This window comes from Fukomys damarensis, unplaced genomic scaffold (assembly GCF_012274545.1).
Source record: "Fukomys damarensis isolate Sample0158 unplaced genomic scaffold, DMR_v1.0_HiC HiC_scaffold_21, whole genome shotgun sequence".
In the NCBI taxonomy this organism is placed as follows: Eukaryota; Metazoa; Chordata; class Mammalia; order Rodentia; family Bathyergidae; genus Fukomys; species Fukomys damarensis.
The window spans coordinates 40,178,365-40,199,519 of NW_022900933.1; the positions used below are offsets into that span (position 1 = coordinate 40,178,365).

Sequence of the window (21,155 nt, forward strand, 5' to 3'; positions counted from 1 at the left end):
TAGTACTGCTTAGGTACTGTCAGCAGCAACACCCAGAATGCACAGGCCACGGTCGTACACTCCAGGGGGTCCTGACTTGTTTCTCTATGCACCTGAACCCCACAGCGTATCAAACACTGGACAGGACTCAGGTGTGTGAACTGGTGTCTTCTCCACCAGATGGCAGAGAACAGAGCAAAATGTGAAAAATGCCTCTCTTCACAACTGCATTTTTTAAAAAGTTACTTTTCATTTAGAATAACTATACTAACATGAACTGGTTTTTGGGTGAAAAGACCCTGTCTTAACCTCTAACATGGTACATGTCAAGGGCTTCAGTCTTCTTAAAAGCCCTCTGGGGCCCTTGATCACCCTGAGTGTAAAGCAGCACCGAGACCAGGACTTTCAGAACTGCGACTGCAAGCAGCTAACCTGAAGGACACATGTGGCTGACCTGTCCCCACACCTCCGTCTCTGAGATGGGTCACAGGGTACCCATGCCCCGAAGCCAATTCATAGCACAACATGAACACTGTGTAAAGTGAAAATATTCATTAAATTTCACAATTCCAGACACAAGCTGGGGATGTAGCACCGTGGCAGGGGGCTGGCCCAGCATAGGGCAGGCCCTGGGTTCCAGCCCCAGCACAGCCAAAAAGAGAGGGAAAAAGATCACACCCAAGTGCAATCAGTGCCTCCTCCCGGGGTCTGAGTAGCACCTCCTTCCTGAGCTTCTCCAATCTGCGGGTGTCCTGCCGCATGGAGTCGATCTTCTGCATGGCCACCTCCATCTCCTCCTCCTTGTCCCGGAGGTGCCTCGACACCTTCTGCTTCTGGGAGCGGAGCTCCGCCATGCGCTCATTGAGCTCTGAAAACTCCTGCAGGGCACGCTTTCGTTGCTGATGGGCATCTTTGAGTTCTTTGGTCTGGGATTTCAATCGTTCTGAAACTTCAACCAATTGCTGAATGAAAAGAATTATAGATGTTTTACGCGCTTAGTAAGGATATGGAAAGACAGCAGTTCAATCTTCTGCTGAGTTCAGAGCAAAGGCCGCCAGACTGTGGCCAGAGAGCCCAGAACGCACTTTCCTGAGAAAGCCCCTTGCTCCAGCCTGAGCCACAGTGCAGCCTGCACAAAGCACCACTACACACAGGACAGAGCACAGAATGCTGAGCACTCAGGACCTGTGGCTCCAAGTCTCATCTACATGATCAGAGGCAGACAGAGCAGGGTTCTGGGCAGATCACCTTGCTGCTACTGAGGCACACTGGAAAAAACGCACATGTGACCCTGCATCTTAGTGACTAGACAGGTCTGAAAAGGGGGAGCGATTCTGTGGTATGATCAATGCCCTCACGGGAACCAGATGGCTCCACTGTTAGCAGGTACAGCACGGCACTCTCATGGGACCCGTGACATACAGTACCCACGACTGGGCACATACTTCTGATTTAAATCAGAGTACAGAAGAGTAAATCAATTGCTACAGGAACCTGTCAGGAGTGTTGAGGAAAAGACGTCCCTCCAGGCAGGCACAGCTTGGCCTTGCCACTGGCTACACTTACTGCTCTCATCTACCATCTGGCTGGTCAGTGCCTGCAGTTGGGTGACAATCTGTATGGTCACTGTCATGCCACTGGTGTGATGCTGGAGGTGACATGGCTTGGAACATGGCAGTTCTAGCAACAGGAAGGCTAGGGCGTCCACCAGGCCACTCTGGTTGGTTCAGGGGAATTACTGTGATTAGATGGCAGCAAGGAGAGGCCACATGTCCCCACTTTGTACCTGGGCAAGTCACAACAGGTAGGACCACACCACACATGGCCTTCACACCTCAGGCTGGACAGCCCACATATTTGAGATGACTGATAACAGAGTACATACTCCAGATTTAAGTGTATGTTAGAAAGCGTAGTCCAAATTGTGGTATCAACCCATGAAGCATGAAGTGTGAGATGTTCTTTAAAATCAAGTTGATGACAGCCGGGCAGGGTGGCGCACACCTGTAGTCCCAGCACTCACAAGGCTGAGGCAGGAGAATCGCTGTGAGTTTAAGACCAGCCTGAGCTACATAGTGAGTTCCAGGTCAGGCTCAACTACATAGTGAGACCCTGTCTCAAAAAACCAAAAAAAATAAAATAAAAAAATCAAGTTGATGAAAGAGTTATGGGGGACGCCCCTATTTCAACACCCCCTCTTTGGAGCGACTTGTCATAACCCAGGAGGCCCTTCGGGGAGAAATGTGAGGGGGTGGGGAGGGAGGACTCTGGCCCCTACTCCCTTGGTCACTGTGGATGATGTCACATGCTCTGGATCGCACCCCTTGCTCAGGATGGGGAAGTGCTGCCTGCTCTGCAAGGTTGGGTGAGGACTGAGAACAGTGGCTACAGAGTGAGCACATGAGGGGGCTCAGGAGCTCCAGCCCCACTGCCACCATGGGGGCTGTGGGCACAGCCTACACACTGGAGCTTGGGGATCTGCGAGGTCCAAAAGAGCTCAGCCCTGCTCCCACACAACACACCTTGTGGAAGTCCTCCTTCTCCTGCCTCGCCAGGCGGTACTGCTTCTCCAGGCCCTTCAACCGGTGCACGGAGTCCTCATGCTCCTGGCGTAACGTCACGGTGCCTTCCAGCTGCCGCTCAAGCCTATTCGAATCTGGGCAAAGAGAAGCAATTGTGCTCGTGTTCCTGGACATGTGGCACTGCTGTGTCAGCTAGCCTGGTGACAGGATTATCTGCAAACTCAGGACACGCTCCTCGTCCAGAGGCCTTTTTGATTTCTCACGCTCATGTGTCTCAAACTTGCTGGAATGAGCAGGCTCCCAGACTGTATTCCAACCGCTCCCTCCCCAGAGACTGTGAGCCCATGGAGAACGTGCCTGTGTCACCATCCCCGCAAACTGTGTAGGCACAGCACCTGGCCCTTCTCAGGTGTGATGAAGGCTGCAGTGAGACACTGATTCAATCGTGTCTTTCTGTGGATCAGGACAGCAGGCTCAGGTGGGAAATGGGGAGAAGGGGACAGGGTCACAGCAACCTGCAAGTGGATCAAAGGGCCACCTCAGGTGGGGGAAAAGGACCTGAGCTTGAGGAAGCTCTCACATCCAGAAACCACCAGCAGAAGGTGGTGGTGGGAGGTCTGGCCCCTGGATACAGAAGGGAGGCCCAGCCATGGGTGCAAGAGGCTATGTCAGTGCCACACAGAGAAAAAGCAGGGCTCATCGAGAAAACAGGGAACCGACTATAGTTAGCAGCTCTAAAGTTACCACAATCAAACGAGGTGGGGAAATAATTGCAGGCATCCGGATGCCAGAATTCAAGAGTAGGCACTGAACCTCGGGCCTTTCCTGCTTTCCAACTTTTGTATATGTGCTGCCAAAGCGAGCACTGCTTTCCAACTTTTGAAAGGTTCAGAAAGGATTGTCTCAGGAGAGGAACATCCAGGAACAGAGAGCACTCACCTGCTACCTTGTTCTTCAAACGCTCAATTTCCTCATTCAGCCTCTTGATCTCCTTGTCTCGGTTTGAGTTGCCCAGGGCCCTCGTGGAGCCGTGCAGGGACTGCACCGTCTGAGTGGACTCTACGGGAAGAGCAGCGTAAGCATGGCCATATGCGCACATCAGCTCCGCAGCCTGAGCCTGACCACCTGGTCACTCACCCTGCAGCTTGCGGCTCAGCTCTAGCTTCTCTTGCTCCAGCCTGCGGATTCTCCTCTCATAAGCCTCAATCTGCAAGCTGTTCTCCAAGTCCCGCTGCACATCTTCATCTTTGGTCAATGTGTTAGACTGCATCATGTTCTTCAGAGAGCCTCGGTCCGAAAAACAGCTACAAAGTAAGAGAACCAGGCTTTCTCAGCCACCAAGAACTGACAGTGACTCCATTAGCATTTAAAGAGTTCCGGGGGCCACAGTGTCTTTAAAGTGACAAACAGAGTATATGTGAAAAGACTACTGTGCGTGGAGCCAGAGTGAGACGGACCCACAGAGGGGTGGCTGGGACTGGGGCCTGCCACAGGCAGAGGCACAGCCTCAGCCTGTCAGAGAGAAAGCCTCCATGAGGAGGGAACATGCTGGCCACCTCACACTCACACTTGACTGAAAACACAACCAAGGCATTTTTGCCTCGAAGGCTAGGTGAACAGGGCGCCTGCCAAGGCTCTCAGCAGGTTGCCGGGGGCCCAGCAGGCCACTGAAGCCCTCTGCTTGTGACCCTCACTGGCTGAGCCATCTGAGACAGCTGTCAACCTTCTGGGGCTCTTCCGCTTGGCCTGCACATGAAACCATCCCTGTAGCACTGAGACCGAGGCCCAGCCAACTCGTGACCATACTTGTGCGCACGTTCAAGCACCAGCCCTGCCCAGACAGAAGCTGAAGATGTTTTCTGACCAAACAGCCTCAATTCTCAGACCACTGCATGTGTTACATAGCTCTGTTTAGCTCCTTTCAAGACACAAATTGATTTCCCCCACCGAGCTGCTAAATGCAGCAGAGTGCAAATCTGTTACAGAACAGAGCCTGGCCATGTTTCTGCAGGGGGCCTGAGAGGCCTGGGCTATCTCAGCCCTGTGGTGTCTGTCCTGGGAGTAGAGCCCAGGGTGCACCCTGCCTTGGGGACAGGCCTGGGTCCTGGGTCCTGCAAATATGAAAAGCACTCAGGAAACTCAAATGTACTGGGAAGGGCAAGGGCATCAGCACCAGGGCCCTAATAAATGCAATCCCCAACACTTTCCTTGGTGAGGCCCCAACCTCACAGCTACAGAGACTTCCACAAGCTTGAGCAGAGGCAGCCTCACCTGTGGGCCCTCACACCTCAGCTGCCAGCTCCCTGAAGATGCCACAAGCCCAGCTCTGCCACCTTCCTTAGAGTACGGAGATGGATTGTTTGTCTTGTTTTATCTTTCTTTCTTCTTGGCCTCAGTTTCCTTTTAAAATCAGGTCACACAAACTTGAGGCAAGGCCCATGGGAATGCAGTCTTGGAACCTGAGGGCTTGCCCACACCTGGGATGGACGGGTTTCAACCCCACTGACAGAATATGCAGCCAGGGCTCTAGTCCTTACAAAAGCCAGCTTGGTGCTCTAAAGGAAGATGGTGTGGGGCTGAGCACAGGTGGGAACAGCTGTGGCCACTGACTCTGCCTTGAGAACAAATCCTGCCAACACTGACACGTGGGCCAAAGCCCACACAGCCTGTTCTTGTGCCATCCAGGCACTGGGGTGGCTTTTACATTGCTCAAAGGGCTTGAGGGGGTTTAGTGATGCACACATGCTGAGGCAGAAGAATCACAAGCTTAAGGTCAAGCCTGGACAATTTAACAAGACCCTGTTTCAAAACAAAATAATAAAAAGGTCTGGGGATGCAGCCCAGTGGTAGAGCGCTTGTCTCTCATGGGTTTAGTCCCCAGCCCCACAAACAATTGTAAAAGGGAAAGAGAAACAGAAAACAGAGACCAAAATCCCCAAATTACAGTCCTGTGTTGCTTATGGATGGGGACAATGTTTTAAGAAACATGCTGTTAGACTGTGTTATGCAAACATCACAGCTCACTCATACTACACAACAGCAAATCAAACACAAAAGACGCAATCAAGAGATGCAGTGAACACGAGCTCTTGAGTTGCCACCAGTGCACCAAGCACACTGCTTTATGGTGAGCTTTCTTTCCTAAGGAGGCAAACACTCCACAGTTCAGCAGAGGACAGGCAAACCAGGCACGTGGTTGATTAATGCAGTGTCCAGTGCAATGTACCATAGTAACTGTATGTGTGGTGCCTTTTTTTCTCAGGGACTAGACCCAGGGCCCTCACAGTGAGCTGCACTCCCAGCCCTTTGTTTAGAAACAGAGGCTTTCAAAGCTGTCACGGCTGGTTCAAACTTGGGATTCCCCTTCTTCAGTCTCCCACAGTGCTGGGACTACAGGTGTGTACTACTGGCGGCCCAGCTGTTAACATGAGCAGCACACAAACACACAAGTAAGGTGTCATTCTACAACAGACCCTAGGACCATGACAGCACCAGGCCTGAAGATTCTCACATCCACCGTGACCTCTTAGAACCACCACAGGATATGCGGTCCGATGAAACATCATTACGTGGCACAGGACTGGATTCACTATTTTGCCCTTTAGAAAAGTGTGCCAACCTTGATACAGAACTGCAGCATCAGGTGTGCATTTCTAACAGATGAGTCCCTCCACTCTCTCCTGAGCAAGGCCCCCAAAGGCACATGCCCATGAAGGCGCCCATGCTCAGACCCTGTCCCCCCAGGGAGGCTCTGCTGGGGGGAAGAGCCACACGTACCTTTCTGTTGTAAACGTGAAACCAATGAATGGCAAATGCAATCCAGAGAAGCCCGTGTGAGAGCCAGGAGGTAATATTTCCTGCATAAGAGCAGAAATAACACACACAAAATCTACATTCAAACATTGGCAAAGAGGAGAGTGTGTTCCAGGGTGGTGGGTCAGGAAGGCCGGCCAGGCTCACAGGACACCTGCTCTGTGTGGTGTCTGCGGGGGTGTGTGGCATCAGCAGGTTTTTGTCCCTCTGCCCCGATATGCACAACGCAGCCTGGAGGACAGATGTACTAACTGTGCTGCCCGCCTGCATTAAGCTAGAGACTGTTGAAAGCACAACTTGGCACAGCCAAGTGCATACACAACATCGCAGACCAGGGCAGCACTCAGGCACAGGCATGGCGGGACTCTCAGGTCTTTGCCCAAGAAAGGAGCTCTGGAACCAAAAGGCAGACTATTTTAGATAGTTTATTACAACTTTATTTTTCAGGTGGAGGATCTTAAATAAAAATCAAAGGATTCATCTGGGGAGTTTGGCACGGAGCCAGTATTCTGGCATCCAGGAACAAGCCTTTCAACTGTGGCACCGGTTCTTACAGCCTTTTTTCTGCAGGGTCCACAGTTGGCTCTTACATTGAGTGGGAGGCATCCACACAAGGGCTAAGTGAAGCAGACAACTCCCCACAAAGCTGCAAAAGGGGCTTCACAGGTTCTCCCCAGGACCTTGGCTTCTGCAGGACAAGGCCCAACCACCAGGAATTTCCCAAGATCTAGGTCACTCCTTTTAAGAGATTAAGAGGGATAAAGCCTCTGCAGCAGATGGCACTATTTTACTATGACAAATTCTTTTAACTAAGTAGTAAATAAAATTTACTCTCACATGGTTAAAACCTGTTTCTCCACCTCTAAGCCAAGTGACATGTAAGGGTCGGATGAGGCCAAAACAATTTTTTTTGGCAGTTCAGATTAAACCCTTAAACACGCTAGGTAAGCACTCTGACACTGAGCTGTATCTCCAGCACTACTCTTTTTTTTCCTGAGATAAGGTCTTGCTCAGTTGCCCAGGCAGTCCTCCTGCTTCAGCCTCCCAGAGTGACAGGACCATCTCAAGTCTTTATGCGGACATAGTGGCAACAGGGCTGTGACAAAGTTATGACACAAGCACATATGTGACACTGTTTAGAAAAGGAAAAAAGTATGACAAAAAGAAAAGCAAAACACTTTTTGATGAGTTCCAAAAGTCAAACTGAATAATCTATCTTTGAAAGGGGGCAGTGAGGGCTGCACTGAAGGCTGCTGTGTAAATACACTTTCAGGAGACAACTGCCGCACTTCTCACGAAATCAGCCCAGCCCTGCAACTTACTAAGGTGCTGAGCAACATCTTGGCCTAACCCTGCTGACATCCAGACCCCGGCCAGCACTGCCAGCATTGCCGGGACCCTGCAGCCATGACACTTACAGTGTTTCTCAGCACATCATCATCCACGTCGAAGTTGGAGGTGTCAGAGGGACTGCTCACGTCTGGAATGTAAGGTGCTTCGAGGTTTCGTATGTTTTCCCAATTTAGACCTTCAAAAAATGCATGTTTTTTGAAGTCCTCTATTCCATTCTGCCCTAGTCGGCGCTCTCTACTGCAGATCAACCTCTGGATGAGGTCTTTGGCTTCTTCAGAAACATCCGTGACATGGGAAGGAAACTGAAATCGCTCCTGTGAGGGGCAAAAGCAGTGCAGAAGTGGATGCATTCTGACATAAAGACACACAAGAAACAACAGCCCTTTATATGTCATGGTAACTAAAGGCAAACCATAGCCAGGGAACTTCAACTGCAAGAGGCAAACAAGAAAACCGACAGTCTCTCCAGTTTCATCCACAGCTGACTTGCTACCACATTATTATAGTGATGACAAATTTTCACTTTTCAGAGTGTCACAGAACATGGAAGGTGTGCTATGGGGCCGGGCACCAGCACAACCTTCAGAAAGTGTCCTGCAGTATCCAGGGCAAACCCCGTCCAGAAGCCCACTCTACAGAAACATGCAGAACTGCACCAAGAGAATGGAAATTCACCTCAACACTCATCCAAAGGACTTACTGAAAGTGACAGTGCATACTCATGAAGAAAGGCCGGCCTTGGTGTTTACACAGGAAGATGCCAAAATACACCTACAAAACTGCCACCCACACATACCCTGGTGACAGGGGTGCTGAGAGTACACCGCCTTGAGGGCAGCCTCGTCAGCGGGGCTGCAGTGAGGACTGGGTGTGCACGTGCACAGAGCACCTGCACAGCCCACGGGAACACAGTACAGCAGCTCCTGCGTCACTGCACAGCGTGGACCACTGACGGGCGTTCTCCATCCACCAGTGCCCTCTGTGCTATGTGAAGGCTTCATATAAAACGGATTAGTTTATTAACGAAAAATGTATTTCCACTTTCGGGAAATTTTTTTGTTTTTGTTTTTCTCTTTTTGGTATCAGGGATCGAAATAGGACCTCGTGCTTGCCAGGCAGGCACTGTGTGGCTGAGCTACATCCCAGGTCTCATGAGGGAAATTTTTCTTAAATAACAGCTTTTGCTTTCTTTGGAATTAAATACAAAACCATTACCACTTTCAGGCTGATCTGTCCCACATGAGCAATTAGGAGGACTATCCAGCACACAAGTGGGAGCGCTGGGATGTGTGTGTGGGAACAAGTGTGTGCAAGAGTGTGTGTACGACAGCAGGCAGGAACAAAGAATGCCATAAACATGCTGGTAGGATGAAACTAGCATTAGCAGGACACCTGAGTAAGGAAAGTAAAGAAAAAGAAAAAAAATTGAGAGGAAATAATAATAATAAAAGAAAACAAAAGACAGCGGGCAGGCAACATGGAAGGAAGAGTGAGAGCTGAGAAAGGGGAAAGAAGAAATGGGATCAAGAAAGAACTACAGAGCTCTGGGAACACACTGCCAAGGGCACAGCTCTCAGCGACAGACCTAAGCTGTGGCCCCCAAGCTCATGGCACCCACACTCCACACAGCCATGGAAATGCCCGCTTCTCCTCAGACACTGAGGAGTTCTCCAAGCATCCCTCTCAGGCTCAGCTCTCTCACGTCAGCAGTCAGTGTTGGCTGCAACCGAGTCCTGCTCCCTTCAGCCCAAACCCTGACAGCCTTTGCACCTCAGCCCCCCCCAACCTCCAGGCCTGTGCCAGGTGCTGGGAGACGCAGGATGCGGAGGCGCAACGCCTTACTTCGTGGTTCATGATCTTCCCGTAGGTCTCCACGAGCGACTCTGCGTAAAAGGGCGTCTCCCCATAGAGCATCTCGTACATGCAGACGCCCAGGGACCACCAGTCGCACTCAGGTCCGTACTTGCCCATGCCGTCCTCCATGGCCTGCAGGATCTCAGGCGAGATGTAGTCAGGTGTGCCCACGGCCACTGAGGACTGGACCTGGGGAGGAGGAGGTGCTGAAGGGAGACCCCAGAGCCTCGAACTGCAGCCTCTAAACACTTTCTCTAAAGCCCAGCAGCAACAGGAAAGGAAGTAATCGTGGAACAGAAGTAGCTAGTGGCCAGGATTTAAAAGCCTAACTCAAGATTAGGGCAGGCCAATACTCCTCAAGTGCTAAGACCGTACAGTCCCCAGGATGCCAGTCCAGGCGCAATGCCCACCGTGCCCCGTGGCAACCCCTCCAGTCCCTGAGGGCAGGATCCTCACCCTCAGTCCCACCTCGCCCCCAGTGTGGCTTGGGACTGTTTGTGTCCATCCCAGCCCTTGATCCTCTGTGCATATAGACCCTGGGGAAGGGGCTCTGTGTTTCTACCATTCCAGTCTGCCAGATGGAACAGAGGAAGCTGGTGTACTCTGGCACTGCCTGGACAGGGGACTGGAGGTAACCATGTCCCCCAGAAGGAAAACGAGAGCTCCCTGTGGCCTTGTGTCTAGACATAGGGCTACTTCTCTCCTGAACTGTGACCAGCAAGGGTCACTCATCACAAGAAACCAAGAGGGGGCCACATAAGCTGAGGCACGGATGGGGCAACCGTCAGGCCAGACTCTCCCCCGAGTCCTCTCTGGGAGAGTATGTGGGGCCAGTGTGGTGACAGCTGCTCCTCTGAATGGATCTACCTCCTGCGCTGGTGGTGACTCTGAAGGGGGACGTGCAGGTAAAAAGGTGACTGAGATCAGCGCTCTGGCCGCTGGGTGACTACAGCGGAATACAGCAGCAGCCCACCATCATCAGCTGTGTGGGAAGGACTTCAAAGGGACCAGCTTTGCGGAAAGAGCGAGCAAACAGATCATGCCCTATGAAACACTGGCGGCTGTACTGGGGCCTGCAAATGGCTGGGAGGAAAGGATGGGCTGCTCGCCTGTGTCCATGGCACATGCCCAGGAGGAGTTCCTATGGTAATGAGAGCAGGGCTGGATGTGGCCGAGCTGCAGTGCAGGGAGGACCAGCACAGGGCCTCTGCCCTACAGCGGGAGGGTTGCTGGCCTGCGACAGCCTAAGTCCTGAACAGCAGGAGGGTGCCTGCCACGTGCCTCAAGAACTGGTCACAAAGCACAATGGGCAGGGCTTGGCGGGGGTGGGCAGCTGAGAGCTGACCTCGGGGTCTCAGGAACAAGGCCATTCCCTGGAAGGCACACATGATCCTCGTCAACTCAAAAAACAACAGAGATGCCTTTAAACTTTAAAAAAATTCCCCAAAGAGGAAATCGTCCATTGGCTCCTAAATTAACTCATTTTCTTAATTTACATTAATAAAGTTTATTTACTTTTTAATTTTAAAATTTATTTATTTTTTTAAGACAGGGTCTCACTACTGTATATTCCAGGCTGGTCTTAAACTCACCATGTAGCCCTGACTGGTCTAGATCCTTCTGCCTCAGCCTCCCAGAGTGCTGGGATTATGGGTATGTGCCACCACATCGAGGTAGTAAAGTTGATTTCTTAATTGTATCTCAATTTAAACACTTAAACCCCTTCTAACTATAAGCTGAAGCCAAAACCAAATGGAAAATCTCCAAAAGAAATACTTACAGTTCCATCATCATTCATCTTCAAACACGACCCGAAGTCAGCCAGGCGGATATGGCCATTCACATCCAAAAGGACATTGTCAGGTTTGATGTCTCTGAGAGGAAAGGAAATACGCATGCTAACCACCTCCACAGAGCACACCAGGTCACAGCCCTGCGCTGGCAGTGGGTCCGGGATTAGCTGAGGAACAGCCACAAGCACTGCCAGGAGAGCTGTGATGCCAAGCCATGGCCTCCAGGGCCACCCAGCAGGAACCAGTCAAGAAGCCCCAGCCCAGCGGGCAACACAGCCCCTCCCACCCATCTCCTGCTCAGCAAATCGCCCTCGGGGCTGAGGTAATGCTGTCCCTGCGCTCCAAGGCTTACACTCAGCCTGGGATCAGACAGTGGACAGAACATGAAGTCAAGGGACACACTGTGCCATCAGAGGAAGCCAGCGGTGGCACCATGGGGAAGTGAGGAAAGGCTGCGGCTGGCTGCTGCAGGTAACAAGCATCCAAGGCCCACAAGGACTTCAGAGCAGGACATGGAGTGCTGTGCCATGTTCCACACACAGGAACAGGAACCCAAGCTGTGCGGAAGGCCCGCTTCCCCAGTGGCACCTCACACTCCCAAATGTTTGCCCCATCTCCTTCCCAGCAGAACAAACTAAGAGGCCTGAAAGAGCTGAAGAGGACACAGACTAAAAAGCAGGGCAAGATTCGCACCTGACAACACATGCAAGCCTCTTCCCAGCAGCAGCACCCCCTGCAGGAGCAGGTGACCACGCCGTGCCATGCCAGGGATGGGCAGGCCCTGGGACAAAGTGTGCAGGAAGACGCACACAGACACTTGCACAGGAAACAACCACAAAGCAAAGACTAGCAGAACACTGACTGAAATAAATATCCTCAAGTGGGCACTCAGGGATGATCCCACGATGAATAATTGAAACACAAAAACCTAAAAAAGAAGAACTGGACAGAAACAAGCAGAAATAAAGAGTGGACTAAACTCAGGGAAGAAATAGAAGATAAAGAATAACATCAGAAATGAGTACCGATACACAAAACGCCCAAAGGAGAACAAATGCAAATTAAAATCCAGTGAAGAGCACTGAAGATGAGAGAAGAGGAAGGAAGCACAGGCAGATGAAGGTGTGGAGTCTGCGTGCAGGCACCACACATCTATAGTGGGGCCCACAGCAGCCCACACGCAGAGCAGTGTATTTTAACCCCAATCCTCAGGAGAGACAGACAGATCTGCACAACGAGAAGGCCCAACAGATGATGAGAAAAACAAAAGCCAGCAGGTGTGGTGGTGCACACCTGTGATCCCAGCACTTGGGAGGCTGAGGCAGGAGGATCACCTCGAGTTCAAGGCCACCCTAGACTACACAGCAAGACCCTATCTCAAAAACAAAACCAAAGAAAAGCAAAAACAATTCCTGGTTTTTGGAGCCAGAAAAGCTGATACAGAAGAACACTCAAAGGATCTAGGAACAGCAAGAAGAGGAGCTCAGATGGGGTGACCTATGTGGCTGGCTGGAGACTGCCACAGCAGGGGCGTGCGGAGAGGCAGCAGGCAGAACCTCTGGAACCCACTCGGTGGGGGGACTGCACACTGAGACTGTGACGAGGCAGTACCTCGGGGCACTGGGGAGAGAGGCTTCCACACGTGACCAGTGCAGGGCCATTGGATTCAAAGTAATGAGACCCCCTTCCACGCTATGTAATCCTAGTATGTGCAAAGCCCGTGTCAAGCCTCACCACTGCGAAAAACAACAACAAACCCTGAGTAGATGAGAGACCCACTGTGTAAGAAATGAAACTATATGGGGCCAGGGATTTAGCTCAGTGGTTCTGCCCCACCTGTCTCTGAAGTGCAAGGACCTGAGTTCAATCCCCATACCAAAAAAGAAAAAAGAAAAATAAATGAATCTATATCAATAAAAGACCAAATGGAAACCTGAGTTCTCCTTCTCTCTGAAGATTAAAATAAAGGACTTCTCTAGCTGAGCGTGGTGGTACACATCTGTCATCCTAGCACTTAGCACTTAATGGAAACCTGAGTTCTCCTTCTCTCTGAAGATTAAAATAAAGGACTTCTCTAGCTGAGCGTGGTGGTACACATCTGTCATCCTAGCACTTGGGAGGCTGAGGCAGGAGGATAGCCCCAAGTTTGAGGCCCGCCTGGGCAACACAGTGAGTTCAAGGCCAACCTGAACTACATAGGAGAGCCTGTCTCAAAAAAAAACCAAAAGATAAATAAATAAGTAATAAAAAGGCCTGGATATGTAACTCAGTGCAAAAGCCCTGGGTTCAAAACACAATATAAGCAAAACCAAGGTATGAGAAATAGGTACAGCCAAGAAAAGCCTAAGACACAGATGGTGGGATACTGGCTGGGATGCCTGCAGAAACAGCTGAAGAACATTATATAAATAAAAGTACAGTAAACAAGATTACATTAAAATTTTTCTTTTAATCTGCATGGCAATAAAACCATAACAGCAAAATAAAAAAAACAAATGGAAAACTAGGAAGAATATGTGCAACACATATTACAGATAAAAAACAAGTATTTCTTTTTCTTTTTTGGGGGAGGGTACCAGGGATCAAACTTGGGTCCTTGCACTTGCGAGGCAGGTGGTGGAACCACTGGGCTAAATCACTGGTGACAATTATTTCTTTAACTGAAGGAAATAAGGCATAAATCTTACAGAGAAGTGAGTAAGACACGAAACACATGGGGGGGCAGGCACGCCCACATGCGAGCAAGGCAAAAACAACTGTGGCACCATTTTCACCCCTCAGATGGCAGAATTTCCAAAGCTTCAATACACTGTGCTGGCACGGCTGCCAGGACAAACGCAATTCCACAGTGCTGGGACAGTGACCCCAGGGAAAGTGGCAATGTGTACTAAAGCTACGTATGTGTTCGATTTCTTCTTTCTTTTTTTTGCACAAGGAATAGAACTCAGGACTTTGTGCTTGTGAGGCAGGCATGGCGCCACTGAGCCAAATCCCTGGTACATGTGTGATTTATTTTGACCCAGCAATGCCCGTTGCAGGAGCAGCTGATGACAGTAACGACGCAGACACATTCACGTACAAGGGTACTCATTGATACATCCACATAACCACTGGAATCCACAGCAGGACCACTGCCGAGCACTACGTAAATGGTGGAAAAACGGAGAGCCCCACGACCTGCGTGGGAGGACTTCTACCACACACAGTTACATGAAGAAACAAAATGCAAAATTACACATCAAGCAACATAGCATCCTACTTTGGAGGGAAAAATAAGAAAACACGAACACAAGAGCGGAGGACAGCAGTCTGGCCAGGGGGGCAGGCAGAAGAGGTATGAAAAGACTGAGCCCTCTCTGAGCTGCACTTCCTACAGAGTGGTGTTGGGAAACAAGCATGCTCCACACACTGCCCAAAGATGGGAAGCAGAACTTGAAGTAGAAGGTGTGACACCTGCCAGCGCAACAGGACTTCAGCATCACACTGAAGGGACAAGGGGCAGGAAAAAGCAACACATCAAAGGCCCACTGACTTGTGAGCATAAACTTGACAGAAATGCAGGTGGGCAGTGGGGTCCCAGGCTGGGAGGGAGGTCTGTTTGGGGGGATTTGCAGCTGCTCAGACACACCACAGGTCTGGGCAGATGAGTCACTGAACTCAGTTGCAGGAGGAAACTAGAGGCACTAGCAGAAGGAAACCCAAAATGCATACCAGGAGAAGCCAGAAAGTGAACTCGTGGTTCCCAAACTGTGCAGGGCTGACCAGGTACACGTAGGCATGTATGGACAGATGCCCATCTACGTGCACACACCTGCGTTCAGGCCGCTGTCCTCTTGACGGCTGTGCAGTGGGTACACCTGCTGCAAGCAGCACACCTAGCACCTTGGTCCTGTCATTCAAACCATTCCCTGCTGAAGGATCAGAGCACCACAAAGAAATGACCAAGCCAGGCACAGAGGTAAAAGATGTGCCAGAATCTGAGGTGGCCCTCAAGCAAAACCCAGGGAGGGCAAGGCACAAACATGGGGTTGGCTGGAAGGGTCTTCTGCTGGCCAATACAGGACAATCTGGGCACAAAAACAGCTAAGACAGTGACAAATTATAAAGCACTAGGAGGTAAAAAGCTCCCTGTACCCATACAGGTTGTAGACTGAAACATGTGAAGGGAAGCTAACAGTCACAGGTCGCATGCTATGAGCCCGTGAGGACAGCCTACAGCGAGAGGTCACTGCTCTGGAGCCCGCCCACTAGATGTCCCAGCAGACCTGAACTGGGCAGGAGATTCTGAGGAGGAAGAAGATACTGGTTTGGGCTTCAGCATCTGCCCACAGGGGTAACTGCTAACTATACAGCAGGAAATAAAACAAAATCCTAACTGGGTGACCTAATTTATCAGCACTGTAGGGCTGATGGTAATGTCTGCAACTGGGTGTGGCCCAGAAGGACCAGGTATATCCGTATATCCGTTCACATGCATGCCTGCCAGAAATGCAGAACCTCAGTCTCTCAGGAGGAAGCAGCATCCCACCCACCCTGAGAAGCATGCCCGAAGAGCAGGACACATTCTTTAAATGTCAACGACCTGGACGACAAAGCAAAGGAACTACTCCAGCTCAAAATGGGTTAAAAAGGCACAACAGCTAAACCTAACGTGTGACCCTTGGCCAGATTCTGCAATGAAGAGAAGAAAATACCAGAAAGATGGGACCAGGTCAACAAAAGAAATGTGGATACAGGTGGTAAGATTAGGCATGCGTATAATGTTGTCTCCTGAAACGAGCAAGTGTACTCTGAGTAAGGGAAACCCTTAACCCTAAAACATCTGATACATACACCTTATTCTAGGACAGCACAGGAAAAGCTGTGTGTGGGGGCCACAGGTGTGCAGTCTCACGGATACACCAACCTACAAACAAACCAGGAGTTTCAGGACAGAACTTAATACAAGATAAAACATTTTTATAAAAATATTTTGACACTTTTTAATCACATTCTTCAACTGTGATCAAGTATGAAAATATTTTAAATAAATATATTTTATACAGTTGTCCCTCCACAGCTGCAGGGATTTCCCATTCCTGCTCTTGCTCTGATGTATTGGAAAGGCAGCCTGCTCCAGCCCACTGAGTAGTCTGCCAAACATGTCCCTAGTGGGGCTTCCTGGGTCTGACTCCAGAGCAGAAGTCACCACCTGGCAGGCTTCTGAGTCACCCTGCCTGCCTCACCTTCCTTTTGGGTTCAGTCTTTGCTAGATTCTTCCTCTTTACCTTCTACAGAACTTTGCATATTCCTGGGGCTTGTTTTCCAAGACCCCTTCTGTTCTCTGAATATCCATCACTAATTCTACTCAGTTCTTATTCCATGCTCTGCCCTCTCTGCCAGCCGCACTGTTCTTGCTCTCTAATCATCTGAGACTCTGCCCCTCCAGTCTCTGCCTTTCCTGTGCCCTGGGCTGACCTCTGGAAGGAACTGACCTGTGCACTGGTACCCCAGGTCCTAGCTCCCACTGCCTCATCTCTCAGGAGCTCCTACAGGGTAGCTGCCAAAGCAGCTGGGGGGCGGCAGGCCCTGCCTTCTGGCAACCTCAGGAAAGGGCCCTGGCCAGGGCTGTGCTAGTCAGCAGCACCACGCCTGTGCTGGGGAAACTGCACTTCTGACCCCGCCAAGTGCAGTTCCAGCTTCCGCACATACCTACTCGCACCGGGCAAGCGGGCTTCCAGGAAAGACTGACTGTTCCATCCTGAAACTGGACCATAGCTCATCTTAGTTCAATTAAAAGAAAGTTTGGGGTTTTTTTCTGAGGAAGTTTGGGTTATTGTTTGTTTCTTTTGTGTAAGAATCATTTTGGTTTATGTCTTGAAATAAATACTTTGAAGATAAGTGCAATAACTATTGTTATTTCCTTATTATTTAGTTACAAAAATTTGTTTTATTTTTTCATAAAATAAAAAGATTTGTTCCCTACCTGATTATTTTAAAAGGGAAAATGCTAAGGAGACTCTTAGTAGAAATCTGCTAAGATTTTGAATTAAATGAAATCCAAAAAATATTAACTGTAAAATTAAAAAATGTGTAATTTTTTTTTTGGTACTATCAAACTCGGGTCCTTGCACTTGCAAGGCAGGTGGCAGAACCACTGAGCTAAATCCCCAGCCCAAAAGATGTATAACCTTGACTTCCAAAAATATACAGTGATACCTCAGTTCACAAATGTTTCTATTTGTGAAGAATTCATTTCACCAACAAAAGCATTTGGCAAAATGTTGCTTTTGTTAAAAAAACTCCGCATCAGGTAACAATCACAACCACGGACATCTCCCCACACGAACACAGCCAGCCTATTCTCCAAAATCATAAAACAAATTAAGTTCATAAACCAAGGTACCACCGTAAACAAACTGCAAACTTACAGGCAAAAAAAAAGATGGTTCATTATGCACTGAAACTGAATGAGTTGTCTTGGGGGAAAAAGTTTTTGAATTATATATTTTCATGTCAAAGCAAGGCATGGTGGCGCCTGCCTATAATCCTAGCACTTAGGAGACCAAGAGAGGAGAACCACTGCAAGTTAAGGCCAGCCTGAGCTACACAGTGAGTCCAAGGCTACTCTTCACTACATAGCGAGACTCTACCTCAAAAAAAAAAAAAGAAAAAGAAAAAGAAAAAGAAAGAGAAAGAGAAAGAGAAAGAGAAAGAGAAAGAGAAAGAGAAAGAGAAAGAAAAAGAAAAAGAAAAAGAAAAAGAAAAAGAAAAAGAAAGAAAAAGAAAACCAGCTGGGGATTTAGCTCAGTGGTTCTGCTGCCCACCTCACAAATGCAAGGTCCTGAGTTCTATCCTCAGTACAAAAAACAAAACAAAATAAAAGAAAACCACAATTAACCAACCTATACTTTGGAGTCAACTGTGCCTAGAGGTCAAATGAGAAAGAAGATACTATGCAGCTGATTGAAAAATGAGGCAAAGGCTTTCTAACTAGGGGCAAACAGGACAGGGTAAGCCGTTAAAAAGATGTTTAAATTAATTTCCTTGGAGACCTGTGACAAGACCTCATTTCTTTATTGTGAATCAGTCAAAGTTCTGTCAAGAAGATGAAACATAAAATCTAAATGTCAAAAGCAGCAATGACTTGGAGAAGCATAACTACTACACACAAAGAATACATGGGACAAAAGACAAGCACTGTGCAAGACCTTATCACAACAGCCCCCACCCTTGACCCAATTGGTCCTTGTGGGGGTTTCGTGGGATGACCCACAACAGGCCCCTCTTGGCCACAGAAGATCACAGCCAAGCAGGTGCTGACAGAGGCCAGGCCATCACTAGTGACAGAAGTGAAAATTTGTGGGTGCCACATGTGCTGTGGGGAAACCATGCTGTGTTCGCTCGCTCGCCGGTAGACTTGTGACCAAGGCAACACCCAGAGGAATATTCAGGGCGCTGCCTGTGACATACACAAGGGGTGGTTACCTGTGCACATAATGGAGCTGGTGGATGGAGTCAATGGCCAACACCATCTCACCGATGTAGAACCTCGCCATGTCTTCCGGAAGCTTGTCTTCAAATTTACTGAGCAGGGTCAGCAAATCACCACCCACGTAGTAATCCATGACCAAGTACTGTAGATCGGGGCGAGAAGGAAACAGTACAGCACTCAGTGACCACTGAATCTAACAAGTAAAGGCCAAACTCACCACAAGAGCCCTTTGACTCTCCAAGGCTGGAGTGGCCAGCCAGCGTCAATTCTGGGAAGGTATACACAACAATGATATACACAACAATGCCGCTGCAATTTACGTTACACATGTGGCAGAGAACAAACTAATACACTATTCAATCAGTGAATAAACAACTGCAGGGTCGCTGCTGGAGAAAGCCCTCAAAAGCTGGTGACCCAAAGAGCATAATTCATTGCCCACCCCATCCTGCGGGTTTGGTCTGCCAGGCTCTGTGGCTCGGGTGGGTAGTGGGCCAGGGAAAGGAGCTGGGTGGTCTACAACCACACAGGGCGCTGGTGGGAAAGATGGCATCATAAGAGAGTGGAAAGCAGCACACATGCCTCACTCCACAGATGAGCCAAAAAGCATGGTTCCCAAAGAAACTAGAGCAACACGTTTGCAATGGCAGACGGCCACCAGGCCCAGTATGTGCCAGGTGCTGGAGACCCTTCTGTCTGAAGGTGGCAGCTCGCGCTACAGAGGCTCAGGAGGCCCCAGAGCAGGCAGCTTACTGGTCAGAGGCCCAGATGGACAGGACCACCACGGCCCATGGCAGTGTGACGGCTGAAACTGCACTACTGGGGACCTTGCCAACTCAGACACACCAGAGACACTGGAGGGCCTGCCCCAAGAGAAATGCCAACTCCAACACTTACTTCCTTTGAAAACATAAATGCTCTAATCCAGACCCTTAACTCTTCAACACAAGAAAAAAACACCATTCCCTGGTTTACAGAGCTGTATGAAGGAGCCCGAGTGTAGCAGCACAACTGTAATTGCAGCACTCTGGAGACAGTCCGGAGGACACTATGTGTTCCAGGGCTACATGTAGCCTGGGCTACATGGTGAGACCCTGTCTCTGAATAAACCAATGAAAGTATCTAGGACCTATGAGCAGCGGGCTGCCTGCCCCAGGCCTGTGCCCTCTTAGTCCTCACACCAGCCCTCCACTAGGTGCAATCAAGACCCCATTTTACAGGAGAGATTCAGTGACCAGTCCACGTCACCCAGCTAGTAAATGACAGCTGGATCAAGCCTCAGCATGATCAAACCTGCACAGGTCCTGCCCCCGAGACAGGGAACCTCCCACCATGCTGCCATCTAGGCCCAAGGAACCAGAGAAGCCTGCACTGGAGGTCCCTGTTCCCAACAGAATGTCAACCAGTAGCCACTCATCCTGCCTGCAAGACTGGCCTCCCCACTATGAAGGGTGGTAGGGACCCCAGGGAGGGGTCTTGGACAACTACTCTCCTATCTCTCACATCTTATTCTACCTGTGCCACACAAAGCTCTCAGGGGATATCCTGTCGAGTCGGCACCTCCCTCACTCTCAGCAGTGAGCCTGTCAGCAGCCCCTGGGAGTCAGGGACCAGATGTGCAGCAGAAAGGCTCGGTCCTTGCTAGCCGTGCTCACATGAGTACAGTGAGGTGGACCACAGCAAGCAGCAGTGGCAAGAAGGGCCAAAGACACAGGCCTTGCAGCTGGCAGCATGGCTAGGGACTCCTGACACTGACCTCGGGGTAGAGTCCAGCGGAGGCCCAAGGGGCAGCCTCGCTCCAGACATGTGTGGAGAGGACAGAGAGAACAGTGTGCGGCTGGAGCCTGGTGTGTGGGGGTGGATGGAACCAGGCTCCCCCTCCTCGGCTATGGCAGGGACTGGGAAGGCTGGGACATGGCCCAGGCAGGGCAGGGTGCTATGTGCAGGGGCAGTAGGCAGTAAGGACAGCAGGCAGGTGCTCCAGAGGAGGGGAGAACAGCAGCTGCGAAGATGCAGGTGGGGAGGGATCATGACAGCAAATGGCCTTGGTCTCCCACCCACAGAAAGCAGTGGGCACGAAAGGGCCACACAGAGCTGAGCTGAATGGTTCCTGTGCCAACTTAGAAATCGACAAAGATAAACAAAAAGCATATTTTGGAGCACTAATCTGACTCTCTCTTGGAAAAGAAGCTTATAAGACAAATACATGCAAGCATGCATAAGGCAAAGAAGTAAAAATTTATCTTGGAGTAAGAACTAAACCAATGATTTTCTCTGTCATACAGTGCAAGACTCTGAGTTAAGTCAATAAGGCAACACTTTTAGTCAGTGGTGAAGTAGGTTTAACTTCTGTGACACTCCAAGTTA

At 49.9% G+C, this 21,155-nt stretch overlaps 1 protein-coding gene across 1 annotated transcript in view; it reads right to left on the bottom strand.

Moving 5' to 3' along the window:
- The window catches only part of Cdc42bpb (CDC42 binding protein kinase beta), an 83,927-nt gene that overhangs the window by 20,791 nt on the left and 41,981 nt on the right, over positions 1–21,155 (bottom strand). The window contains 9 exon segments of the mRNA XM_033766825.1: positions 699–941; positions 2,502–2,635; positions 3,441–3,560; positions 3,639–3,805; positions 6,279–6,358; positions 7,733–7,981; positions 9,510–9,710; positions 11,302–11,395; positions 18,782–18,930. Coding sequence (XP_033622716.1) covers positions 699–941; positions 2,502–2,635; positions 3,441–3,560; positions 3,639–3,805; positions 6,279–6,358; positions 7,733–7,981; positions 9,510–9,710; positions 11,302–11,395; positions 18,782–18,930 — 1,437 coding nt within the window.